Source organism: Pelmatolapia mariae, linkage group LG1 (genome assembly GCF_036321145.2).
Source record: "Pelmatolapia mariae isolate MD_Pm_ZW linkage group LG1, Pm_UMD_F_2, whole genome shotgun sequence".
Classification (NCBI taxonomy): Eukaryota; Metazoa; Chordata; class Actinopteri; order Cichliformes; family Cichlidae; genus Pelmatolapia; species Pelmatolapia mariae.
In genome coordinates this window covers 7,100,575-7,126,168 of record NC_086227.1, presented here as the reverse complement: position 1 = coordinate 7,126,168, position 25,594 = coordinate 7,100,575, and the positions used below count along the sequence as shown (strand labels likewise).

The 25,594-nt window shown below is 43.2% G+C and overlaps 1 protein-coding gene across 3 annotated transcripts in view; it reads right to left on the bottom strand.

Annotated features, from left to right (window-relative positions):
* Positions 1-25,594, bottom strand: part of samd4a (sterile alpha motif domain containing 4A) — a 75,014-nt gene that overhangs the window by 8,831 nt on the left and 40,589 nt on the right. For 2 of the 3 annotated variants that reach the window (XR_010093747.1, XM_063470879.1), the window contains exons 3-11: positions 21,174-21,749; positions 16,657-16,944; positions 15,243-15,352; positions 14,373-14,459; positions 12,962-13,208; positions 12,778-12,863; positions 12,155-12,273; positions 11,367-11,568; positions 9,020-9,146 (exon numbers count right to left, since the gene is read on the bottom strand). Coding sequence is in view for 2 of the 3 variants with exons in the window: in XM_063470879.1 (XP_063326949.1) it covers positions 9,020-9,146; positions 11,367-11,568; positions 12,155-12,273; positions 12,778-12,863; positions 12,962-13,208; positions 14,373-14,459; positions 15,243-15,352; positions 16,657-16,944; positions 21,174-21,749 (1,842 nt within the window). In the remaining variant the exon portion in view is untranslated. The remainder of the gene's footprint in view (positions 1-9,019; positions 9,147-11,366; positions 11,569-12,154; positions 12,274-12,777; positions 12,864-12,961; positions 13,209-14,372; positions 14,460-15,242; positions 15,353-16,656; positions 16,945-21,173; positions 21,750-25,594) is intronic. The other variant, XM_063470888.1, reaches the window with a different exon arrangement.

Genomic DNA, 25,594 nt, shown 5'->3' with positions numbered 1-25,594 from the left:
TTTCACTTTCTCTCTGTTTTAAAAGGGTTATATGCTAAAAATTAAAAAAAAAAAAATTAGGCGAGGATAAAATCTACTTAGTTTTTCTGTGTTCCAGTCTCAGTAACTTTGACACAGTAATATCTGCTTCAATATTTACACCTCTGATGAAATTTCACAAGTGTTAGCTTTATTTTGATACCAAGATTGTAAGCACAGAGTTTGTAATTGCAGAGAAATAATCAATTAAATTTGGGCATTGCATTTTCGAGCTGGAAGCTCAGAAACCCCTTGGGGCTTAAGAGGCTAGCTGAGTCTCCAACACAGACTGGGCAGTGAAAATCTCTTGTGGAAAGAGAGACAGAGTTAGGCCCAGTAGTCTGCACTGGGCTATTTATAGGGTCCAAATCCCTACCATCACCCCTTCTTCCCCCACACCCCACCAACCCCCTGTGTACAAACTTACAGCTACACAAACACACGCTGGAAACAAGAAAAAAACAAAAACATCCAATCATCTAACATACACTTATTTCTTTATCCTCCACCACTTTTTTTGTCATTTAATGAGGAACCTTATTCAAATGTCGGTAAAGAGAAAGGCACATCAGACAGAGTGTGGTTGGAGGGGTGAGGGACGTATAGCCTTTCACATCAGTTACCCTGGCCAGACACAGCTTTAATCACCCTTGAGAGCAACTTATGTGTGCATGACTCTGCAGAGTTGTCAAAGATGGAGAGAAGGGGGGAGGAGGGGAAAACAGAGAGAGGGGAATCTAAGAAATAAAGTGAATGAGTGAGAGAGGGAAGGAAAGCGGGCCAGGGAGCCCCGCACTCACTGCACAAAGAGCCTCATTGTGAGACTCCTCTGACTCTTTCCTCCCTCCCAGCCTCCATCTCTTCCTCTCTCACATAGCCTCAACTTCTCCCTCCACCTAATTTTGCTCCTCTCCTTTGGTCTTTTTGAAATCTGTTTTTCCTCTTCATTCTAAAATAGGGATATTTCTGTCACAGCTTGTCCATAGAAATGGTAAATACTCTGTACTTGGATAGTGCTTTTAAAGCTTAGCCATGGCCCCTCCTATTACTGTCCACTGTTAGTGACAAGTAGCAATCAGCAGAGGCTACTACAGGTCACTTTGCTTGGCTCCCGTGGTTACAGTGACTGGTGCACACATGGACATTACAGGCGGGCCTTCAGGTCCCAGCTCAGATTGTTAACTTAGGTTAAAGCAGTGCTGGGGTATGACACACAGCTGAGGGGCACTGAGGGTTTGTGGTGTTAGGAGCATCATTTTATTGGATGGATTTGGAGTTGAACAAAATACCCTCTTTGTCTCACTCAGGAGTTTCTTGTTGTGTTTGGTAACCCAGGGATAGTTCAGAAAACAGCGGATAGTTTGTACAACGACAGAGGTGTCCACAAGAAGATGGCATACACTAGGGGTCGGCAACCTTTTTGATGATGAGTGCCATCTAAAATTTCCTCAGAAGTCAATGTGCCATATGACTGCATTAGCAATAAATTTAATAACACTCTATATAAACAATTACACACTATATAGAACAACTTTGTAGAATTATATTTGTTCGCAGATGTTGGCAGCTATCAGCAAATAGTTATCAGCTATTTTGAAACAAAAAAGACACTTTTCATCCATAACAAGAACTCCATAACAGCAAATGAACTGTACAACAGAAAATGCAAATGCTATTTATGGTCTCCTCACAACAATGATAAGAAAAATGAACTGGGCCAATATGGCATGTTTGTTAATACAGAGATACACATGTTAATGTGATCTCTGGTCTCCCACTCAGAGACACAGGTCTCCAAGTGTCCAGCATTCAGACGGCTACCCGAGGACACTCTTCGTGTGAGAGAAAATCTGCTCACACAGATATGTAGAGCCAAATACTGTCAATAAGGCCTCTGCAATTTTCTGAAGACAGTAAAACTTGTCAGGTAGTGATGTCCAGCAGGTGAAAATGCAAGCTCCATGAACACGCACAGCTATGGATTCCAGCTGTGTTCGTAGCTCTGCAAACTTTGACCCCCACAGAGTCGAGGTTTTCATTTCTATCAGTTGCATTTCGATGTCGCACAAACATTGGTCCATACACCTGAAAGTCCCAAAAACGCATTGTGAATTCTGTCTTGAGTCTACGGATGTACCCGTGTATTTCCGCGGAGCTGATGCTCCGCTGAGCGGACAGCTCCTGAAGCATTTGAAGTGTTGGAATGTGGAAATTTCAACATCGCTTGAAAAAAAAAAAAAAAAACTGCCAGCTAGCAACGTCCCTCTCACCAGTAGGCTAAGTGATTTTTAGCCAATTACAAGTTGAATCTGGTAGTTGGGGTTGTTAGCTAAGATACCGTCATTAAGAAGCGGCACAACTTCATTAATCCCATGCAAACGTACACCTATCTGGAACAACCCTGACATATTACAAAACAATAATATGATAAACTTTTCAGATTGGAGTGGTAAAGGAATCAAATATTTAGAACATATACTAGAAGGAACAGAATTTATTTCATTTGACAGACTAGTTACACAATATGGGATCAACAAGAAAAGATTTTTAGAATATCAACAAATTAAATCCATAGTAAAAAAGAAATTTAAACCGGGTCAAGTTGAACTACAAACACCACCAAGTGTGGTTCAATTTCTTACTCTTAAAACCCCCAAATTACTATCCAAAATATACAGAATGCTTTCTAAAATAGATGAATCAATATCACTTCCTATTGCAAAATGGGAAGCGGATTTATCAGTTAACTTAGACCAAAACTTCTGGTCTCAGATTTGCTTAAAAACCTTTCATCTAATTAGAAATCCCAGTCTTCAATTAATTCAATACAAAATACTACATAGAGTGCACTATACAGGTCATCGGATGTTCAAGATGGGCTTTACGTCTACCAACAACTGCTCACACTGCCAAACCAATTCACTGGACAATTATATCCACGCTCTTTGGTTCTGTCCACCAGTTCAGAAGTTTTGGCGTGAGATATGTGAAGACTTATCGAAGTGTCTGAAATGTAACATTCCAACTTCTCCTTTAGTGTGTTTGTTGGGCAGCTTAGATAATGTCACTTCAGAAAAGAATATAGCCCACATGGTTTTCACTGCCCTATGCATAGCCAAGAAAACAGTCCTCATGAACTGGAAAAATAAAAATAATCTTAATTCTAACCAGTATAGAAATTATTTATTAGATTACATTAGTCTTGATACAGCCTCTGCCACCACATCAGATCAATTGCTCTGGGCTCCTTTGATCAGCTCCATCACCTAGTGGGGGTGGGGGGTCATAGTTTGGTCCCACCTTTACTGTTGTGATTGGTGTGGGGGTAGGGACAGGCTTAGGGCGTCGGGGGATTCCCCAGGAGCATCTTCCTTGGGGGGCTCAACCCGGGGTAGCGGTCATGGCCAATTAAGGGCTCTGTTGGCTCTTAGGTGACGGTTTCCTCGTGGCTGCGTGCAGCGGGGCTAGGGGAGGGTCTGTGCTGACGGACGTGGGTTACTGACCTGGTAGCCTGGCTGCCCCTGGGTGGGTCCGGGACGGGCGTGAGGTTCTGGGGGCGCTCCGTCTCTGGGCTGGGGCCCTGGCCGGGCCTCGGGGGCTCGGGTCCTGGTTGGTGTGTTGCTGGGGTTGTGGGCGGGTGGGTGTATGGGGGCCCAGTCCTGGCGCAGGGCGCCGCCAGTGCATCGAGCCACCTGGGGGACTCTTCAACTGGTGGGGGAGGTTGTCACATCTTGCAGGAGCTTTCCTCTCCTCAGGAATTCTCTCTGCAGGAGGGGGAGATATAGGAGAGGTGGAGGAAGATCTCAGCCTGGGCGTCTATTGTCTTGTGTAGTCTGGAAGATGAGTGGATGATGGGGTGGGTGCAGTTTTCTCTGTAGTGGGGTCGGGTGGGCTGTCCCGGGCTCTGTGGGGCCGGGCGGCGCTGCTGCACTGGGCCCTGGTCCGGATGGGCCTGGGCCCCCTTTCCCTGGCGGGTTGCAGAGCATGGGGGTGCCTACTGGGGTCAGCGGGGGAGCTGGCCCCAGGGAGGGGTCACTTGCCCCTCCCTTTCTTCCCTCCCCATCTCCAGCTGCCTCCCTCTTCCCGCTCCACCACAATCACCCACACATGCAGGGCCTTGGGGTAGGGGTGTGTCACTAGGGTGCAGAGGAGGCATCCCCCCCCTCTGTCCCCTTCTGGCTGCCTCTGCCTCAATTTTATCTCACAACTTAGACATTCACATTACTCACACTCTCATAACACATACATTTAGGATCTTGGGGGTGGGCTCACAACACGGACTCCAAATTACCATCAGGGTGTACACCTCACCCCTGGCGTCGTTGCCCACCTCTCAATTTTAAATACACGTAGACATTGAGGGCTATCAGGAGGGGCTATGCGCTTACCTGCTGCTCTCTGGCAGGTAGCTCCATGCCCTCCTGGGTTTTAATTGCGCCTTAGAACACATATACATCAACACTACATATGAGCGGGTAGAGGGAGGTTTGGAGTCTTCTCACACCCCCGGTCTCTGCGGCCTGCTGGAGCGGGGGGGCTAGGAGGAGGAGTTGGCCGTCCGACTGGGGTCTGGGGTGTGGGGCCTCCCTGCTGCTGCGGAGTCGGGGCAGTCTGCTTCTCCCCACTGCAGGGAAAAGGGTAACACCACCTGGGTCTGGGTGCAGTTTCCCCCTCCAGGGGCAAGGGTACCTAGACCCGGTTCTTAGAGTACGCTTGGGGAGTGTGATTGTGTGTACAGCGTCTCTTTATGTCTGTCTCCACGTTGGTTGAGTGTGGAGTAATTGCCTATGAGAGCATGAGGGTGGGAATGGATGTTTGTATTTGAGTGTGCCTGTATGTCTGTGTCTATATGTCAGGTTGGGTATCAGACGCCACCTCTCTGGGGACATCTCAGGCCCTCCAAGGTTTGGAGGCCTATCTCCCCCCACCACTTCCCCTGCCGGTGGCAGACGCCCTCAGACATCGATGCGTTGGTGGTTCTTTGTGTCCGGGGGTGGGCGTCCGGGTACACACCGGCTCACTCCTTGGTGGCTGCTTATCGGGGCCTGGAACCTGGGGCTCGCTCGGGCCACTTCGGGGGTGGGGTGCCCTCGGCCTCTCGGGCTGGGGCACGGTCACTCAGGCACAGCTGGCTGCCGGCGGAGCTCACGGGCACGTCACTGCAACCCCCCCTGGCTTCTGCTCCGCGGCTGCTGAGTGATCCCTCATCTGGGACTCTCCTCAGCTCTTTCTGGGACAGTGGCGCGGCTGCCCCTCTGTTGGTCTTCCTTGGTCTCTTGTGTTCTGGGGGCCTCTGGATGTCTGGAGTTTTGATCTCCTCCATACCTGCTTCATGCCCTGGAGGATGGGACTGTGGCCCCCCACACCCTCTAGCAGATCATTACATTAAGGAACCTTTTAAATACAAGCGCGCTCATGCTCACAGGTGTACACACAGGTGATCACACACACAAACTACACCCTTTTTGGCTCCTACCTCAAAGCACACTGTGCGCTGTCGATCTTACGTGCTGCACAATAATGTTTAATATTAAGTATGTAGTGTTATATTCCCATATATCATTGTGATGTTGTTTATTCTATTACTCTCGTTTTCTTCTGCTTGTTTTCTTTTTTCTTTCTCAACAGGTGATCCAGGTGATCGATATATGTATTTTTTGTCTGCTTATTTTGTTGGTTTTTGTTTTTTGCCCTTTATCCCCGTCCCTCTTCTCCGCTGTTTTTTTTTTTGTTTGTTTTGTTTTTTCCCCCCTCTTTCTTTCTCCCTTTTCTTTTCCCCTGTCCCGTATCTAGCAAGTAAAAAAAAATAAAATAAAATAAAATAAACAATAAAAGGTAAATCAAATGGACCATTACGGCAAGGCTGGGATGGTCCATTTGGTAAAGTAAATCCGTTGGGCATCTTTCTTCGCCTTTAGACAATAATTCTGATGGCAAAAGAACCAAACGGGACAGGTTTAAAAAAAAAAAAAAAAAAAAAAAAAAAAAAAAAAAAAAAAAGAAGCGGCACAACAAATGTGTCTATGCAAGCTAATTTGCGATGTGCACCGCTGGCACATTTATTTATTTTTTAATGCACCCTCTCAGATTAACTCATTGCGTGTTGTGCCGAGGGCTGGACTGGGACAAAAAATTGGCCCGGGCATTTTGACTAGAGACCAGCCCACCAGGTATTATAGGAAAAGCCATAAAGCCTTTGAATGAAAACAAACGCTGTTGTGACCATGATGTACACTGTCTTGTTGGTATATGTATGATTTCTATACATTTTACATCAGATAAAAACTTTGGTTGTAAGATTCAGATAATTATTTATTAAAAGCTAGACATTTTAAATGAGAATAAGAAAGTTATTCTCATGTTAAAGCCCTACCTGGCCCCCTCGCAAAACTTTGCTAGACCCGCCCCTGCACAGTTACCAGCTGTCAGCTGCTTAGAAAAGGATCCTGGTGTTATTTGTCTCTCAGAAACAGTTCATAACTTCCTTTCAACTCATTCATGTCACCTAAAAGGTAAACCTGTTTCTCCATCACCTGTTCAGCGCTGATGATTCAGTAAGGACATCTCCTGGTTTCATCTTCATGTTTCCCTCTCACCAGATATCCAAACCGGTATCATGACCAGCAGCTTTTACAGCTGTGGCTCCAGCAAACATCAACTGATACTAAAAATTAATATTAAATAAATTCTAACAACAGCTGATCAAGCTTAAACGTGCTGCTGTTGTTTAACGCGACAGCCGCCGGTTTCCGCTTTCTGGCGCAAAGTGGGCGATAAACAAACAAGAGAGAAAAGCCAATCAGCTGATCACTGATCAGTTTCATGATTGAAGTAGCAACAGGAGAGGGAGGGGGAGAGAATGAGAAAAGAAGAGGCAGCTGCAGCGTAAAGACACAGAGTAACTCCAGCTTTGTGTCTTTTTCCATTCTAGCTGAAGTACGGGACAAACTGTGTTTCTTTTCAGCTCAATACGAAACGCGTAATATTTTCCCTGAATATGGGACGATTCCGTTTTTTACGGGACAGTTGGCAACTCTACTAACTAACCTCATGAATAAAATAAAGTTCACTATCAGTAACATCATAGCACCCACCCAGCTGTAGAAACTCCATCATGCTAGCTAGTACGCAGTACGAGTTATTGTAACTGACTGTAAAAAGTCAGCACAACGAAAATAAACTCCACCTAAACTTGGTTTATATCTGACCCAGATAGACTGCAGGTCATAACTTCTTACCTGAAGTTCAGTTCACCTGACACTCGGACCGGCGGCCGCCTCGGATCTCTCCTCCTCCTGCCTCCCCTTTCCCTCATCCACCTGCTGGCCTCTGTGGAAGCTCCGCCATAGCCACCACCAAACAACTGAGTTATTTTTACACATCGGCCAGCATCTGGCCAATCCACCACCTTTCATTGTTTATACCGTTACATGAAAGAAAATAAATAAATCATCGCCCCATAAAAACGAAAAATCACCATCGACCCAGCGGGCAAATGCCCGGTACGCCCGATGGCCAGTCCAGCTATGGTCGTGCCATCAGTTAACCCTTCGCGTGCCAGCTGTGGCACGCGTGCCCAGGGTTGCCGACCCATGGCATACACTGAGGTTGTTTAACTGAGTATCTTTCATTTTCCAAGCATTAAAAACTATTTTGCTGAAGAAACATATGGGCCTTCAGACCACTTCTTCACAGTCTCAGCTGTGCCAAGTGAAAGCATTTACACTGGTCTGTGCCTGGGCTGATGGTGGACCAGGTTTTGCCCTGAGAGCTGCAGGCCTTAATGTCAGCACAGAGCAGGGACCTGTGTCCCTTGGTAGTGAAGTCCACAAACTGAGTGAAATTGGAACAAAGTCACTTAATTTTAGTCCCCAGAAGTCATGAGGAAAGTACACAGGTGCAGAGAGTAGTCTTACAGTAACAGACTTGATGATATAAGTCATGTTTGACAAGCATGTGAAAGGAGAAATGTAATCAACCAACAAAATAGCATAAAAACTGCTTGGGTATGTAATATAATGCAACTCCGCTACTAACACTTCAATATGTGGGCTGCAGAAATGATCCTTCATGGTAATGTGACCAGGGTGGCACCATTTGCTGTTAATAAAAGCAGCAAGTGCTGCCCCTCCTTCCTTGCCCCTCTTAAATTTGGTTCTGTTTGCCAGGAAGCATCTGAAAACAGTGAGTGGTAATGATGAGATCCAGGGTCTTTCATGCAGCAGTGTTTTTGTGAAACCCATAATATTCGATGCTCAAGGAAAAAATTACTTAGTTTCTCACTCCATTTTATATTCTAGTAACCTCTGATACCCCATGAGGGAAAAACAAGAGATGCGTGTCCCCTCTTCAACAGCCTCTGAGGTCTGGAGTCAGACAAATGCCTATACAGAGGAACCTGCCCGAACTTCTGCTGAGATGTTAGCTCTTGTTCTGCTCTCCTGCTCATACATATAATCTGCTGGTTTGTGGCATAAATAACTGAATGTTGATTTGCTTGGCAACAGTATGATGTTTAAATGAAGACGGTAATAACATCATTTAAAAAAAACAAAACAAAAAACCAACAGCGTAGGCATAGATGGCAAAGTTCCAGAAAGTCCTGAGCAGCAGCCACAGTGTGGGGAAAAAAATTAATAAAAACTAGGAAATGGCTAGAAAGAAATCTAACAGGCTGAATGTACAGCTGTTTAGACCTATGACTGCATAAAGGCCAACATTCACCACTTAGCTGGCATGTTCAAAGCCTGAAGATAGAACAAGACAAAGCTACATAACTAACACACATATAATTTAGTTGGGGGATTCTACTTTATTCAGCCCGTCCCTGAAGTGTGACTCCTTCCAGCTGCCCCACTGTCAGCAGATACCACGCTGATGTCAGCGCCATCAATGCAGATGAATTAATGAGCCAGCATTCCTGCCAGTTCCAAGGTGTTAAAGCAAATGTTAGTGTTGTAATTAGTTAAAGTAAATGTAAGTGTGTCCCGGCATTACTTACCAGCTTGTTGGAACGTGACCACGGTTTGTGGTGTGGTGTGAACTGGTAGGGAACGTGTCCTCTGCACGGAGCTGTGGGTCCGACTGGGCATGCTGTTACTTCCTCCAGGATTGGCAAACCATGGACCCTGAGGAGAACATTTCAAGATTACATAGCAGAGAATGTGCAATGATACGCAATGTCTCAGTCTTGGTGGAAATGGGTTTAAAATTTGTACAAAAGTTTTTGCTTCTGCTCTCAAAATGTAGTAAACTGAAATGTTCACCAAAACTCTGCTCGATCACTATCAGGACATTGCCAGAAAAAAAAGGGAAAAAAATTATTTGTAACTTCACATTATTACGAATGAATGTGGAGCTGGGGTGCACGACAAATGTTTGTTGTTGTTTTTTTTCTTTTTGTGATACAAGGAAAGTTAGTTTTGAGAGTTTCCTGCTTTATTTGAAGTGAACAGTACCAGACCATAAGCATGGACTTCAGAACTTACACTGGCCTGTGGATTACGTAGTTAAGATTAAATAGAGAAATGTAATAGGCAAAATCCCATTTCTTCATTATGATTCAATGCACAAATTACAAGACCAAAGATTCTGCTCCAACTTCCCTACCGTTCCCCACATCAGCGCTTTGGCTAAAACCTTCACTGACCAAAAACATGAATGCATGAAATGTGCAAGCTTGAAAGAACTCATGTAAGACCACAACTTCTTAAATAGTTTCATTCCCCACACTCCTGTCTGAATGTCTAGCCCACACCTAATGACAGTCTCAGACGCTCACCACATGAATTTCTCACTGTAACCTGCCCATTATACCCCCAACAGCACTGCCACATGCCCCTCCCCTCACCAATCCCCCCACCCCCGGCCCTCCAGCGCCGCAGGCCAGGGAAAAACAGGAAATGCCTGTGCACTGTTCTCACTGCCTCTGACTGGCCCCCTCTCTCTTACATATATATATAGACACACACTTAAACACTCCCTCTCTCGCTTGTTGTCCCTCCTCCTTCAACGGCACGGCTACCTCTCCCAAAATATGACTCACACATTTCCCCACCCGCCCTCCTTCTCCTCTCACTGCACATTCACACACAAGAAGGTCCAGCGTGACGAGGAGGAACTGAGGTATTTCCTCCCATTGTAAAGGATGAGAGAGTGAGAGAGAGGGAGGGAAAGAGAAGGAGGGACAGAAAGTTTTCCAATGAACTGGGTCAGCCCAGACACAAGCGTGCCAGGATGGGCCTGAAACAGCTCCACAGCTCCTCCTGTTTCAATGTTCTGCACTGACGCAGAGCCTCTGGTATGTGGGGTGACCTGCCTATGAGTTCCATCCACCTCACTTCATTTGCCAGACACCACCACCACTGTTACTCTTCCTCACCCTGCATTTCTTTGTCATGGAATAAAAAGACTATTTCAGGCAGAATACATGCTGAAAAAGGAATTCTGCTGCCCGAGGTACTGTAAACATCCTGGAATGTATTATTACGCACTACAAAATGTTCCTTTGTACAGTCACATACACCACTGCCATTCACCACAGTCCCTTTAAACACACAATTTAACTCCCATTTAGTATTCATTTAAGTCAGACTTAAGGAATCAGTACATGCTGTAGTATATAGTAAACATAAATATGACTGAATCTATATAAACCAAGTCTGCTGAAAAGAGAGGGAACACTGCGAGGGGCTGTGGGTCAGGTGGTAGTGCATGCTGAGGTTAGCGACTCAATCCCCTGTTGTTCAGTCCATGTCAAAGTATGCTTGGGCAAGATTGTCGCCCATCTATTGGAGTGGGAGTTTGTGTGAATGTTAGACAAAAAGGGCTTAGGAATACATAAAAGCATTGTAGGTGTTATATTGGGTGAATAAGAAGTGTAGTAGAAAGCGCTGTGATTGCTCAGAATAAGTAGAATAGTGCTATACAAGTACCTCTCAGTTCACCAAAACGTCCTCAACATACCCAGTGTGTGGAAGTAATCAAAAAAAAAATTGCTTTGAAGAGTTTAGGGATGAGATAACTGATTAATATTTTGTTTAGTTTTTGAAACAAAAACATTAAACCTGCATTTTCTACATTTATAAAGAAAAAAAAAACTTTCAAATATTTTGAAACTGTAATAGCTAATCCACAATATAAGGACAGATTAACTGAAGATGATCAATACCCACAAATTAGCTGATAACCTTGCAGATTATACAATACTGGTAATACAAGTTGGTTATTATATGCTGGTCTTCCTATGTGTGTCCTTGTTGTCCACTGGACATTCAAGCGTCCTGCTCTTCCTATTCGTTGACTCATATCTGCTAACTGGTTCCAACAACCTGCTTATTTGAACTCACATGTCTTCCTTGCTTGGGACCGGTGGGTGTGCTGCTGGAGCTACGAGGTGTGGGTCCCAGCAGCCCCCCGCTACCCAACAGGCCCAGCCTGGCACCCGGCAAACTCCGGGAGGGCATCTGGAACTGGTGAAGGCTCCTCCTGGCTGACACACTGCCCCCAACACAGCCAGTGGTAGGGAGAGAGTTGGATTGGCCAAAGCGGCTGCGACAGGACAAAACAAAAGTTGTACAGAGGCGAGCATTGTCTAAGGTGTTTGGATGTTAAAAAGAACAGCAGCTGTGCATTTAAATAATATGCAGCACAGAAGAATCTTTTTGTAAAATAATTATGCCAACTTCAATTTTCTTCCATTTTCAGGAAGCTGTGCTGCTGGATGGAAAGAAACAACCATTATATGCAAATTTCACTTGACTAAAGTAGTTTTAAATTGACATTTAATGCATGTGCTAGTTTGAAAGTAATTCAGTCCAGTAGAGTATAATCATCCCAAAGCTACAACACTGCACATGAATACAGAACAGTTTTTCCTCAAACCTAACTTGAACTGGCTTCTTTGTCGTCTACATTAATTCTTTAACTGTTAGACGTAAATAAAGTAGTTTGTGTAAAAATTATCCAGTAAATTTTAACACATTTAACTTTTGCTTCCCACTTATTTAATCATTTTCACATAGAAGTCTGTCTTTTTTAAAAATTGTTTTATCAAAGTTCGTCAAACTTTTTCAACTGTCTTTATTACAGGAAATACCACTGGAAAATTAAGACTATTGCCCATCTGTGTGCGTACCTCCTCTGCGGTCGGTACCCTGCAATGTCAAGCAGGTTTTTCCTCGGAATGGACCGGAACAGCCTCTGGACCTGTTGTTTCCATGACAACAGTCTCTTCTTCTGCGTCTCAGTGAAGGACTGAGAACAAGGGAGAATGAGGATAATAAAATCTGGGGTGAAGTGAAGCGTTACTGATGAAGAACATGGCTCAGTGTGGCTCATGTCACACTGCACATTTACACCAAAGCACAATGATGCTAGGCAAAAACACAAGACATTTAACAGACAAAGAAAAAGAGTGGCTAGAAATGATCTGTTATTTATGGTAAGTAAATAACAGATCAGGGACTAATTGGACAACTGTATTTCATTTAATTAGACATTATTACTAGTTAAACTGTCCTAAATTTCAAATTTATTAATATCAAATTCACTCCTGTGCTGCTAATCCCTTTAAACAACATTCATATTGGTAATACACATAATTAACTTCCATTATTTTAACTATCTGTGAACAACTATAAAATCTATTTGCTGATATATTTCATTGACTGACAATTTATTTTGGTATTTGGGGGAAAAATGAATTGCATTGAATTGATACTACTATCAGATATAAACATCAAAGGAGGGGGTGGCTACCTCATGGATAAGGCACTTGTCAATGAGTTGTAGGTAGGAGCTGATGTTGTCCTCGTCTGACCTTGACACCAGCAGCTGTGTGCAAACTGTGGACGGCACAGATATGAAAACACAGACATTAAATCCAACTCATCCCTTGGCCCCAGAAATCAATCTCAATTGCGTGTTGGTGTGAGGAGCTCACCTTTGCCCATAACACGAGTGAACTGACCAGGTATATCCCCCTCAGCGATCACACTGGTGCCAGACTCAGCCTCTCCTCCACTTCCCCCACTCAGGTGGGAGCCAGGTGCGGCGCTTTTGCCTTCCGGGGTCAGCAGAGGGCGATGCAAAGAGGCCTCCTCGCCACCACTGAAAGCCTTAATAGGAGTCATGATCATTTGGTGGAGCTCCTGGAGTGGGGCACGAAGGTTACCGCCCTCCAACACATCCTGGTGGCAGCAAATGACATCAGGTAAAGATGGTTTTTACTTTACAGACTCTATGATGAGATCCTAAAATCTAATGAAGTGACAGAAGAATTGTATCATTGCGGGGACCACATCTATGTAAAAACATTTATGTAAAAAGTGTGCCAATTCTAACCTAGATAATGAATATTTAAGGTATAATGTGTGAAATTCAGAATCACAGGATGTTGCACAAGCGGACGAGCATCTCAAGCAAAAACAAAGAGACACACCTCCCTCCACGTTTCATTTAAGCTATTATCAGAAAGCTTCTGACACGCTGGTCAGACCCAAGCACGCTGAAGAGATCACATCTCTCAGCTGAAGCCAGCTGAGAGAAGACAAGCTGGTGGAGATGGAGCAAACAGGGAGGTGCTGCTTAAAATCCTACCCCAATGACCTAGATTTGGATAAATCAATTGATTAATAAGTGCTCTTCTTCTTCAGGAGCACTGACCAAATGCTCCAGATTGCACCCTGCCATCTCAGTTTTACTTTCACTTTCACTCTTTTCTTTTTATGATAATTAGCCAACCGTTTCAAACAGAAGGACTCACATGCAACAACACGCACGCAAGGCGTGTCTGGCTTCAAAACACAGAAGCTCAGATTACAACACAGATAGAGGGAGTGTGACTTCACTCCTGTGCTGCTGCTTTACTCCACCATATCATCACACAGCAAATTGTTCAAAATTGTACAGAAAAGGGAAAAATACGGCTTAATTTCCTTCACTTATGTCCACACACGTCATATCAGCCTACCTCCCACACTACACACTTCAAAGCAGTAGACAAGTCTGTGCGAACTCAAAATACCGAGCAGCAGGTGTCTTGTTTCCCAAGCTCTTCAAATGCACAGTAACATGCTTTTAAAATGATTCTTCATTGATGAAATCATTAATTGAAAGGTTAAGCCTGAATTTAGCTGCCTCAAGAAGTTGTGGCGTGCCCTTGAGCGTCATTGTCTTGCTCTGAAGGCTGAATGAAAGAGTGGAGGGGTGGGGGAGGCAGACGGGTTTAAATTAGGAGCCCAAAAGTCTCTTTCCTGGATTAGGTGTTCCCGTAGCTGTCATCTCAGATACATAACACCAACACCACCAACAAGCCTTGAGGTGGGCTGGATGCAACATGTAGTCCTTCTGACCTTTTCCAGGCTCCGGAGTAGGTTCTGCCTCTCTTTGAGCTTCTGAATGCTGATAACGATCTTGTGCCGTGCTCCTTTAGTGACTTTCTGTTGAAGGAAACAGTTTGGCATCAAACATCTCTTCTCATTGACACAATACAGGCCTAATGTAATGATAGCTCTCTTGCAAACACAGTGTGATAAGGTTTTTCCAAATGGAAAGAGGTTTTGTGCTTATTTTTTAAATAAACATGAGTTAGGCCTGTCTTTTTAGGACAGATTCTCATTACTTAAAATGCTCTGTTGGTTTAGACTACATTAGTCTTTCATTTGGAGATTGGAAATTTTTGTTGATGATGACTCCTCTTGGACATTTTGTTCACAACATCTCAGTGAAAATGTGCACTTCATTAGGTTCAGCCTAAAAAAGAATTAGCAGCACCTGGAGGAAGTACACAACTTCCCAGTGGATGGAGTTGTGTTAATTTTAGCTACATCCCCTGTTTCAGAATAGCCTATCCATGTCCTTACACACAAGCATCAAGGACTAAATGTCTTGTACCATTTAACACAACATTATCAGGATTTCAACTTGAGTAGATCTGACGTAGACTACACTGATTTTGTAGTCCAGGATATTAACATGTTTCTCTTTTTGCAATTCTGGGCCCTATGTCCCAGAGGTACATGCTCATCTACTGTTTGTTTGTTTGTTTGTTTTTAAACACAGACTTATTGCCTTGCCTACAAATAGGAATTTCTGAATTACTGTGCAAATATAAAGTTGGTATCTGTATAAAATGTGTCCAGAATAAAAGCTATACTAATTGTAGAAATTATTACTACATCAGCTCACTTTGTCTACAAGTACGTGGGTGCACATGTGTTTACCTGTGCTTCTAGTTGCTCTTCAGTCAGTGCCATCATCTCATCATAGGTCATTGTGGAGAAGAGAGCGGCGTACTTATGGAGACGGAGACTCTTCAGCCAAGCAGGAACATCTGAGGGACAAAGACATATCACATAATCACTGCTGCAGACAACCAAACAAATGGGTCAACTGTTAAGCTTATTGCTGACACATCTTTGTACTAACGTAGAATAATAAGGGCTGCTGGCTTAGCTTTTTTTCTTTTCTAAAATATGCAATACTTTTTGCCTGTTTAGAGAGTTCAGAGACCAAAAAGGCACACCGAAAACCCATCCTCAATCTCTACCTACTCTGCCTGGTGTGATGTGGCTTGTGATTACACAAAGTTTGATGGTCTTTGAGAGCATTTGATCACTGGCACTTTTCGATTTAGCTGAATCATGCATAATGTGATAAAAGAGTCCAAAACCAAGTCTGTAATGCAGTAATTCATTGTTAGACTATGAGAGCAACAACAACAGACAACTGAAAAATAAAACCCTCTAAAACAGATTTTACAAATGACAGGTTGTTCTCTTAGAACTATCAATGAAAACTGTCAGAACTGCATTCCTATTTATCTGAATGACTGCATTTCAAAAGAAAAAAAAAAAGAAGACCCAGACGACCAGAAAGGGTTTGATGCTGTGCAGACACTGATCGCCTCAGAGTAAGGTCAATAAGGTCATTAGTTCTGACCTCTGCTTCCTCTCACAAACTGCACGACTGGATTAACAACTTGCCACGCCCTTTTACTGAATGCTTGTAAAGCACAAACAGCAGACAGTCATAAGTTTCCTCATAGAAGTGGTCCATATCAGTGATGGAGGAACCAAAGAAAATAAGTGATGTAAATAAAGAAAGTTTCTTTGCCAAAGACACTTTAATATTGTAATATAGTGGGACTGATTAGTGGACAACCTGCTCTTCCACCTGAATCGCATCCAATTACCGGTAGTAGTGAATGTCTGAAAGCTCGGCTGACTATAGTATTGAACCTAGTCTGTCTCAATACTCATTCCCACCAAATCAGTCAACCTAGGAGAGTACTTTTGATCTAAATAGGGGAGCCTGTCATTACCCATTTCACCTCACTGATAAATTGTTTTCATGTTTCATTTTTGTGAAAGCAAGTGTGGACTTCAAAATCAGTGGTTAGTTCTGACATCTTAATTTGTCTCTTGATTCTTGGAAATTAAATCTATAAAGTTACCTTAAAATCCAATATCTAGTGACTCTGTCCCAGAGTTGGCATTGCTATTTCGAGAGTTCTCCTTATTCCCTTGAAACTGTTATCCATCTATGCGCATTTCGACTGTGAGTCAGCCACCTCACTCCAATGTTTGCCATAATCGAGTAGGTCACGAATATTGAACAGGTCTCTTTCTTACTCACCCCTCATGCCACTGCCCTCTTCATGAAAGGAACTGCGATGCAGACCTGAACCTCCTCCTAAACCAGCATCCTCCAGATGCTCACTGCCTCCACTGCCAGAGGAGGCGATGCTGCTTTGTGGAGAGAGAGGTGCGTGGTCTGGGGCTGGGCCTCTAGCAGTCCGAAGATCTTCCTGGGAAAGCCATGCGTGACCCAGAGGCTGGTTGTTGGGGCCACTCATGGGGGGTGTGAGGGACACTGAGCGCTTTAAGGGACTGTGCTGTTGGCTGCCACCTCCACTTGTAAGGACTGTAAACCAACAACACCACTAGTCACTCAGACTGACTGGGAACATTATATAGTTCACGCACTCCTGTGTTCAAGAACACTGAACATGAAGTCATTTTCTTTACATTTTGGCGATCTATAGGCTTCTAATCCATATGTATTTGGACAATGACAATGACTGTGTACACCACCACAGTTGACTTGAATCAATATGTGACTGGAGCCCAGACCTTAAGGTTGGATCCAAGGGTTTGTTTGTTTTGTTCTTTGTTTGTTTTTTAAATTAAAAAAACAAACAAACAATTAATGAACTGTTTAGGAATTACAGCTATTTTTGTACACAGTGCCCCAAATTAATTAGGCAAACTAACATTTTAAATGTTTATGTTTTGATGCTGCTGAGCTCGTGTGTGCATTCTTTTTTATCAATGTATTAGATTACTGATTGGGCAACTCAAACTTTTTGCTGTCTCTGATTGGTTTATTTTGGTTTTTCAGCCTATTAATGGCCTCCTTCACTTGCATCAACATCTCTTTGGACCTCATATTTAGAGTTCCAGTAAATGGCTACCAAATAAAAGACCAACAACATGAAACTCCTCGGTCAGTCAATAGCCCAATTATGTCTTAGCTTCTAAAAATGGGGGACTGTGTATAAAAATAGCTGCAGATCCTGAACAGTTAATGCAGTTAATTGTTAACTCTGCCACTGTCAAACAGTTTATTGTGCTATTGACCCTTCTTTGGTGTCGTTTATTTGAATGGATGATTGAAGTCTGAAAAAATGAGGCAATTTAAGAATTTATTCATGTAGCAACCAGGTGCTTCAGTATAATGTGGAAGAACCATGAACAGCCACAACCCCATGGCACCTCCTCATGCTGAGCAACAGCTTCTTTTCTAAGCTTTGCTTCTTAGTTCCAATTGTCTTAGGCAGAATCTGTACTCATAGCTGAACATAATATTCCTTGACATGTTAAGGTTCCAGTGCACATGTTGCCGACATCAGCGCTAATGGGTCCGACAGTGACTTGACCGCTTTTCTACTGTCTTGGAGTACTCAAAGAGCTCTATACAACATGCCACACACACCCAATCCCACAAGCACTGACTCTAAACTGAGTGCTTTTCTAACGACATTCACACACATTCACACTCCGATGGATGAATCGGAGAGCAACTTGGGGTTAGTCTCTTGCCCAAGGATACTTGGCATGCAGACTAGAGGATCCAGGGATCGAACCACCAACCTTCCGATCAGTAGGTGACCCGCTCTACCTCCTGAGCTACAGCCACCCCAAAAATGATCCTTCCGCAGGCTGGCTGTCATAGCAGGCCTCCTGACCACCCTATGAGACAGGCTGTGTGTAGTCTGTTCTGGGTAGAGACCCATCGGCCATATCATCCTAACTGCAAATCTGTAGATGACTGCCATCTTCTTGGGACGCCCAATTTGCAGCCTGTCTCCAACATTCCCTGTTATATGGAACTTCAATTGGGAGACGGTACTAGCTCTCACTTCAAATCGTGCTGCATCTTTGTTTTACAGAACATCAGCTTGAAGTTCCCCTATGGCACACACCCTATCCAGATCAGTCAAATTTGGCATGCCTGGAGCAGACACCAATTTTCCACTGTAGCAAGGTCGAAGCTCACAGGTGCTGCTTATCAGGGACTAATTGGGCACCTGTTTATCAGCACCTGGGATTCCATAATCTCAAACCAACAGTCAATAGCTGAATAAGCTGTTTGGCAGTGGCAGAGAAGATTTGGCAAGTTTTTCCATTGGCACAACCCATGTACTCCACTCAATCGACAAATGCATTTTCCTTACAAATATGACACCAGTTATTGCCAAGAAGCATTGTTACAACAAAGAAATAAGCGACCAAACACAAAGTAGTTCAGACATTAAAGTAAAATGAAGTGTTTTTTGTGCTATTGGAAGAATGCAGCTGCATTTGCAAAACAGAAAATACATATGACTCTCAGGTTTATTTCCCCTTTGTGCTGCGTCTCAAATGATGTTGTGCCTGTTTAATATATGCACTGCATTTTCTGCCTGGGATTTTATGCAAGTGTACATTCTCAGTGTGTAAATTTATCCTCTATATAGAGCCCTCAAAAATTCCATAGTTGGCTTAAAAAAAAAAAAAAGTAGCACAAATATGCCTCTTTAGAGCTTACATTAATCATAATCATCTTGCATTATTAGAGTACTCAAAATCAGAATTTCCTGCTCACTATAAACTACAGCTCATCTGTGACATAAGTAGTTATGTTAAGTTTCAACCTCCAAGCAACATACTAAACAATGCCTGTTCAATGACCTGAGGAAATATTTTTCCACTGTGTAAATAACTTAAGTAAATCCATCGACCAAGATATCCATTTGCTTGAAAAGCCTTTCCTCTTCATTTCTTCATCTTAGTAAGTGAAGTCTACTCTTATGGGGTCAAACCAAGGTTACCATTACTACTAAAATAGCAATACTTTCATCTCAAAACAGTTCTAGCATCACACATTTTCCTGAGACTGCTGAAGTGGATGAAGAGAATGAAAAGGTGGAGAAGAGCAAACAGCTTTTTTGTGTCACCTGTCTGGCAGGGTAAACTGCCACCGATAGTCCAGTCTCTCTCTCCTCCTCCTATATGTGGTGCTCTTGCTGTTGGCGCTATGTATAGGACTTCATGGGCTCCGTTTAAAATAGGTGCCCAGCTAACATTTCAAGTTCCAGTCCCTAAATATTAGCCATTTTCCCTAAATACAGTCTGCCACAAAGGCTGCCTTACAAGGGAAAGGATGGGTGGTATGTGCTGCTGTGGTTTGGACTAAAGCTTAGAGTATGGGTGGGGTGTCATCAGGGTGTTCTCTCAGTAGAACACAGGTTGATGTGATTGGACCATTATACTCCTATAGCCCTTAATGTAACCAGATGAACACATAACCAGATGTTGACCAACAACGTAAAAATAATTTTTAATAACTCAAATTAAATACCTAAGCCAAACACTGACTTGATGCCAGAACCACCTCCCCGTGATCATTCTATAACTCTAAATGCCAACACATAAATACCAATTTGCTTTGAGTGTGTCCAATGCTTCTATTCGTTTAACATTTATATTAAAAAAAACAAACACACACAAGAAAATATACCTATGCTCTCTGTCTCCACCAATCCTGTACTGGTAGCTGGGGTAACTCTAGTTTATCAGTTGTGAAATCCTATGGTCTTGTTTGGGACCCAAGCTGTTAGCAGTCTAACATACAAGAGGATCTTTCTTGGAGCAGCAAGCAGAGCTTTAAATGTGCCTTTATTTATAAACCTTCAGCTGTTTCTTTCATCTCCCAGGAAAAAAAAAAAGAAAAAGAAAAAGAAAAAAAAAAACAGAGCTCTTGCATTCTTGTCTGGAAATATCCTGCTCTGACCATAGTTATGTTCAATTCCAACAGCCCAGCCCTCCCTGTGTGTTGTCTTCCACCCAACACTCAGCCTCTGTAGTTGCTGTGTGGGTTCTTCAGAGTGTACTCGGTCTGGTCAGGGTGTATTAACTGCTGTGACTATTTGCTCAGTACTTGTTTACGTTCAGTGTAGAGTGTTTCTTATACATTTGTTTAATTTATTTATAATGAAACAAGTATTTAAAAAGACTGTTTTTAAATGTGGACTGCCTTTTTTGTGCCTTGTTATAGATGCTTTTGTGCTTTTTGTGCGATTTCTTTAGTGGGCCCTTATGAAGCTACTCGGTTCATCAACTCTGAAAAAGAAAGCAATTTTAGCTCCCTTCCCCATCTTTTTAAACCAACTCTCTTGTGATTGGGTACTCCTAGCAAACAAGTGGTTTGGACAACAGGTGGGTGGGGCTTCTGTTTTCAGAGGAAAAGTGGACGCTCACATGGACCATATATGGGCACTTATTCTCAGTAAAACTGTCAGGCTCTGTTTTAAATAGAGGGTTTAGACAAGCTTCAAACCTGAGCGTTTGGCTCATAGGAATATAAGCTGATCTCATAATTTTAAACTATTGCTGTATTTAATATGAACATCTATAATTTTAATAATTACCTGACAGATTACAAGGAAATGAATAATAAGTTATCAGTCGAAATCTGAAATTAGGAAAGATTTTACAGGATGTTGCAGAAATGTAACCCACTGTATTACAATATTTATTACATCATTAAATGCCCCAGTCTGTGGCTCCTATGAAAGAAACAGAGGAAAGACAGGACAGGTTTTCACTTACTCGCGTTACTGCCTCCACCAATTCCAACAGTATTGATGGTTGCAGGCACAGAGGATGATGGGTAGAGAGGGAGGTGTCCGTTTTCGCAGCCATGCTGATGCCAGCCTCCACCTATTCCTGAATCCCTGGAGCTCTGCCACCCATTGAGGCGGTCATCTGAGCCATAACGTTGGTGGTGATGCAAGTAGGGAATGCCTGATGAAGAGGTGTTGGTAGAAGAGCAAGATCCAGATGAGGTCAGGGTCGAAGGAGGTGTAGACTGGTGGTGATGGTGAGGCCCGGCAGGAGGAGGCCTTTCCAATGAGTCTCTCTCTCTCTCCTCCAGGTGGTTGAGCCAGAGTGCCAGAGCAGCGCGGTCTTCAGGGGAGGTGGCGGGGTGGATGAGGGCGTAGGAAAGGAGCTGCCGAGACTCCTCCAGGTGATGGCCGTGCTCGATCGTGTGGGCCAGGATGCGAGGCAGCAAGCGCATGTATTCTCCCTTAGCTTCAACGTTACCCGGTTTGAGCAGTGGAAGATGGGTAAGGACGAGGGAGATGACACGCTCCTTGGGCTCACTCTGCCATTGGCTAATTATACCTGCAGGACAAAATGAAGGAGAAAATTAAAAAAAAAAACATGGAATAGAAATGAAAAATTCACCAGTTTGAACAATGCTTAAAGTAAGATTTCTTTTATGATATCTAAAGGAGCAGCAGAGGGGAATGTAATTTATAGATAGACAGATGAATTAGTGAACACATGTATGACTGAAAATAGAAGACACCAAGATGATGTCAGACCCACTGCACCATCATCGTTCTATTTTGTTCCTTCTAAAAACACCCAGGTCTGTAGATTGCTAACAGAGGCCATACAGCTTTGGACATAACGTGGAGGTCATGGAGCTCTATTGTTGTCCCAGTCAGTAGGCCATAAGGGGTCCATTCCTATCATCTTGGACCAGGGCTATAGATACAAACAGGTCAGGGCAACAACTCTGACAGACACACAAATAGAGACACGAGGCACTAAGAAGGCCGGCTTCACTTCCGGCTTGTGAGACACGTCTGTATGATCTGTCCACAGTAGTAATTCTTAACAAAACGTGTCTTACTTTGAAATCCCACACATGAGCTAGGGGGGGGGAAAACAGAAGAAGAAAAAAAAAAAAATCCATCAGCTTATCCTCCTGTTCAAAGACATCCCAAGGTCTTACTGTGTTGATGTACAGCTCTCTCTGCCCTGTCAAGTGGACAGATGCAGCTCTGACTGGGCAGATGGAAGACCCGTAAACCCTGAAGCCCTCTAAACAAGGCTCACGTTTACATCTCTGTGAAGTTGGACCCTTTACACACGTACAAGACACGGACGTGGTGACAGCAGTTCTTTATTTGAACAGTAAAAATACTGTGGTTTGCAATGGGACACAGACACTCCCGCTATCACGTCCGCTCTCCTTTCTCCAACTGTCACTGTGAACATATAAAGAGTCACAATCACATTCACATCCCAGCACACCTGTTCACCCCGCCTCTGCGCCGCCCCAGGAGCTCGCTGCGCCACCCCTCCTCTGCAGCTGGCCAGAGACCACACCCACGCCACAATCTCCTAATGAAAGATGACCAGCACCGCAAGGTGAATACACACATTTACTCCAGGCTGGTATGTATTTTGACGATTTAGTTTGCTTTTAGACTTCCTAGTTGTTATTTAGAGAGCAGGTTTATAAAAATTCTCTCATAATCTATAAACCTTTCATTTTTACCTGATAATGAGACATTTAGTAGGATTTAAGGCAGAGCATCCAAAAAAGAGACACCAACTATAAGGTCACTATTAACGTCGGCACCTTCACATTTCAAGTTAACAGTAACAGCAACGAACTCTTAAACACCACGTCCTTTGTGCCTGAACAGGCAAATATGCATGAGAGACAACTGTTCAGTTTATACCTTTAATTTGGACAGACATCTTTTCATCTAAGATTTGTTCTGAAAACTAAATCTGCGCTCTGTTGCCAAACTCAAATTAACAGAGTTCTGAAGGTGGCAAAAATTTCTCCCAACACAGTGGTCAAAAGTTCTTTAGACTTTCCAATCCTGCAATCAATTGCTTGACTGAGAGGAAATCCCACCTCTGCAACCCCTCAGTGACCTGTAGTCGCCACAGAAACACAATAATACCTTAAGGGATGTTTCTACAATAGAAAACAAATAGGCCACTGGCACTCTCTGAAAGAAAAAAAAACAAAAACAACAAAAAACAACAACAAAAAAACCCCCAAAAAACTGTCCCTATATTTATTAAAAGGCTAAAAGACAGGAGTCACGTGGGACTGCCGAGGAAGATGGCTGCACACTAGAGGAGCTCCTAAAGCCTGTTGATTAATGTTCTGAATTTGGAAACGCACACTTCAGTTGTAGTCATAAAGTGGACGCCCCTTGTCGACTTTGAAGTTTTTCAAGGATTACAGCCTTTGAAAAATGGCAGGTAATAACAAAGCAAACTTTTTCAAGGGAGCTACCATGAGGAAGAAGCAAGCTAGCATTAGCCTCGTTCCGGAGCCGCCCGAAAACACACCTGCATCTGATGCCGCCTCTCCAGCAGCAGCGGAGGAAGGTACGGGGAGCGAGAGCTAAAAGGACAAAATTAAGAAAATGAATGCTACTCTTCAGGTCGTAGCAAAAGATGTCACCACTATTAAAGAAGCGACTAAAGAACTAAAAGATTCAGTGGAAGAGATAAAATTGAGGTTAGGAGAGGCGGAACAACGTATATTAGACATGGAAGATGCCAGCGTGCTTACTGAGGCAAAAGTGGACAAATTTGAGAAAAGGTTGGAGGTGTTGTGGTCACGAGTGGAGGACCTTGAAAACCGTAGTAGGAGAAACAATGTACAGATTATTGGACTTAAAGAAGGCATGGAGGAACCCGGGAAAGTGGATAAAAATGTGACGGAGATTCTGGCCAAAGCACTTGAGCTTTCTGGAAGTGAATTTGAAATTGAACGTGCGCATTGTTCCCCTGTACCAATGCCGGAATCTAACGAGCCTCCCAGGGCATTACATGTCCGCTTTCTACGTTCATCTGCCAGGGAGAAAGTACTACGGGTGGCCAGAGAGAAGCGTGGAATCGACTGGCAAGGCGCCAAGCTTTCCTTCTTTGAAGATGTTACAAGAGAGCTGGCAGAGAAGAGGAAAGCATTCAACCTGGTGAAGAAGCGTCTCCGAGAGCTACAAGTGAAGCATAGGCTGGTGTATCCTGCAACACTTATTTTTACGTGACAAAAGAAAACATTCAAAGACGGAAAGGAGGCCAAGAAATTTCTGCAGGAGTCGACTTAGAGGAGTGCAGGGCATAATGTAACAAATCGGAGAAATGTATGTGAATTTAAAAAAAAAAACTAAGGTAACAAATAAACAATGGGTAGAACGGGGCTGCGGCGGCTGTGCTGCTGTCGGACAGTTAACATGTCTCACGGACCAAGGAAAGTTTAGTGACTCAAGTTAAAGTTAGTTAGGGTTGGGTAGAATGGGAGGGAGGGGTTGCTTAGCAACGTTGTTCTGGGTTGTTATGCAAAGAAGGGTGTTCGTTTTGTTCAGGTTTGTTTTTTAAGACAGCTAGTTTGATGGGACCAGATGGGTTTTGTAATATTGAGTGCCTATGTATATATTTGTGTTGTGTTGTAAAGTGCACAGGGAGTGTCCTTCCCCCATTTTTTATTAGAAAGAGATGAACAGGTATACTAAAATAATATCGTGGAACATAAAAGGATGTGGGGACCCAATTAAAAGGAGGAAGGTTCTGACATACTTAAAATCTAAACATACAGATATAGCGTTTATTCAGGAATCCCACATTATTGCCTCTTCTTCTCCAGCAAAGTTTAAAAGAGACTCCATTTTTCATAGTTCATACTCAAGTAAACAAAGTAAACTCAAGTAAACAAAATGGTGTTTTGATCCTTATTAATTTAAAATTAAGCTTTGTGTTGCTGAAAAAAATATAATGATAAAGAAGGGCGCACTATATGCTTGGAAGCTTTAATCAATGGGGTTTGAATGGTTTTGTGTAATATCTATGCACCTAATAAAGAATGAACCAGATTTTTTATTTTTTTTTATTTTTTTTTTCCCCCTCACAGAATTAACAAGATAATAGGTGATCGTGAGGGGCAGGTAATATTGGCCGGAGATTTCAACCAGGTGATGGATGGGATAATTGATAAGAGCAAACCCAGGGGTAGGTCTACACCCAGGGACAGAGAGGCTATTCAATTGCTGACGGAGGATCTTTGCCTAGTAGACATTTGGAGGTTAGTTAATCCTAGTTCAAGGAAATATACATTTTACTCCAATTGTCATAAAATGTATTCAAGGATAGATTTCGCCTTAATATCAAAATCTTTGGTAGATTCAGTTGTAGATTGTGAGATTGGTGCC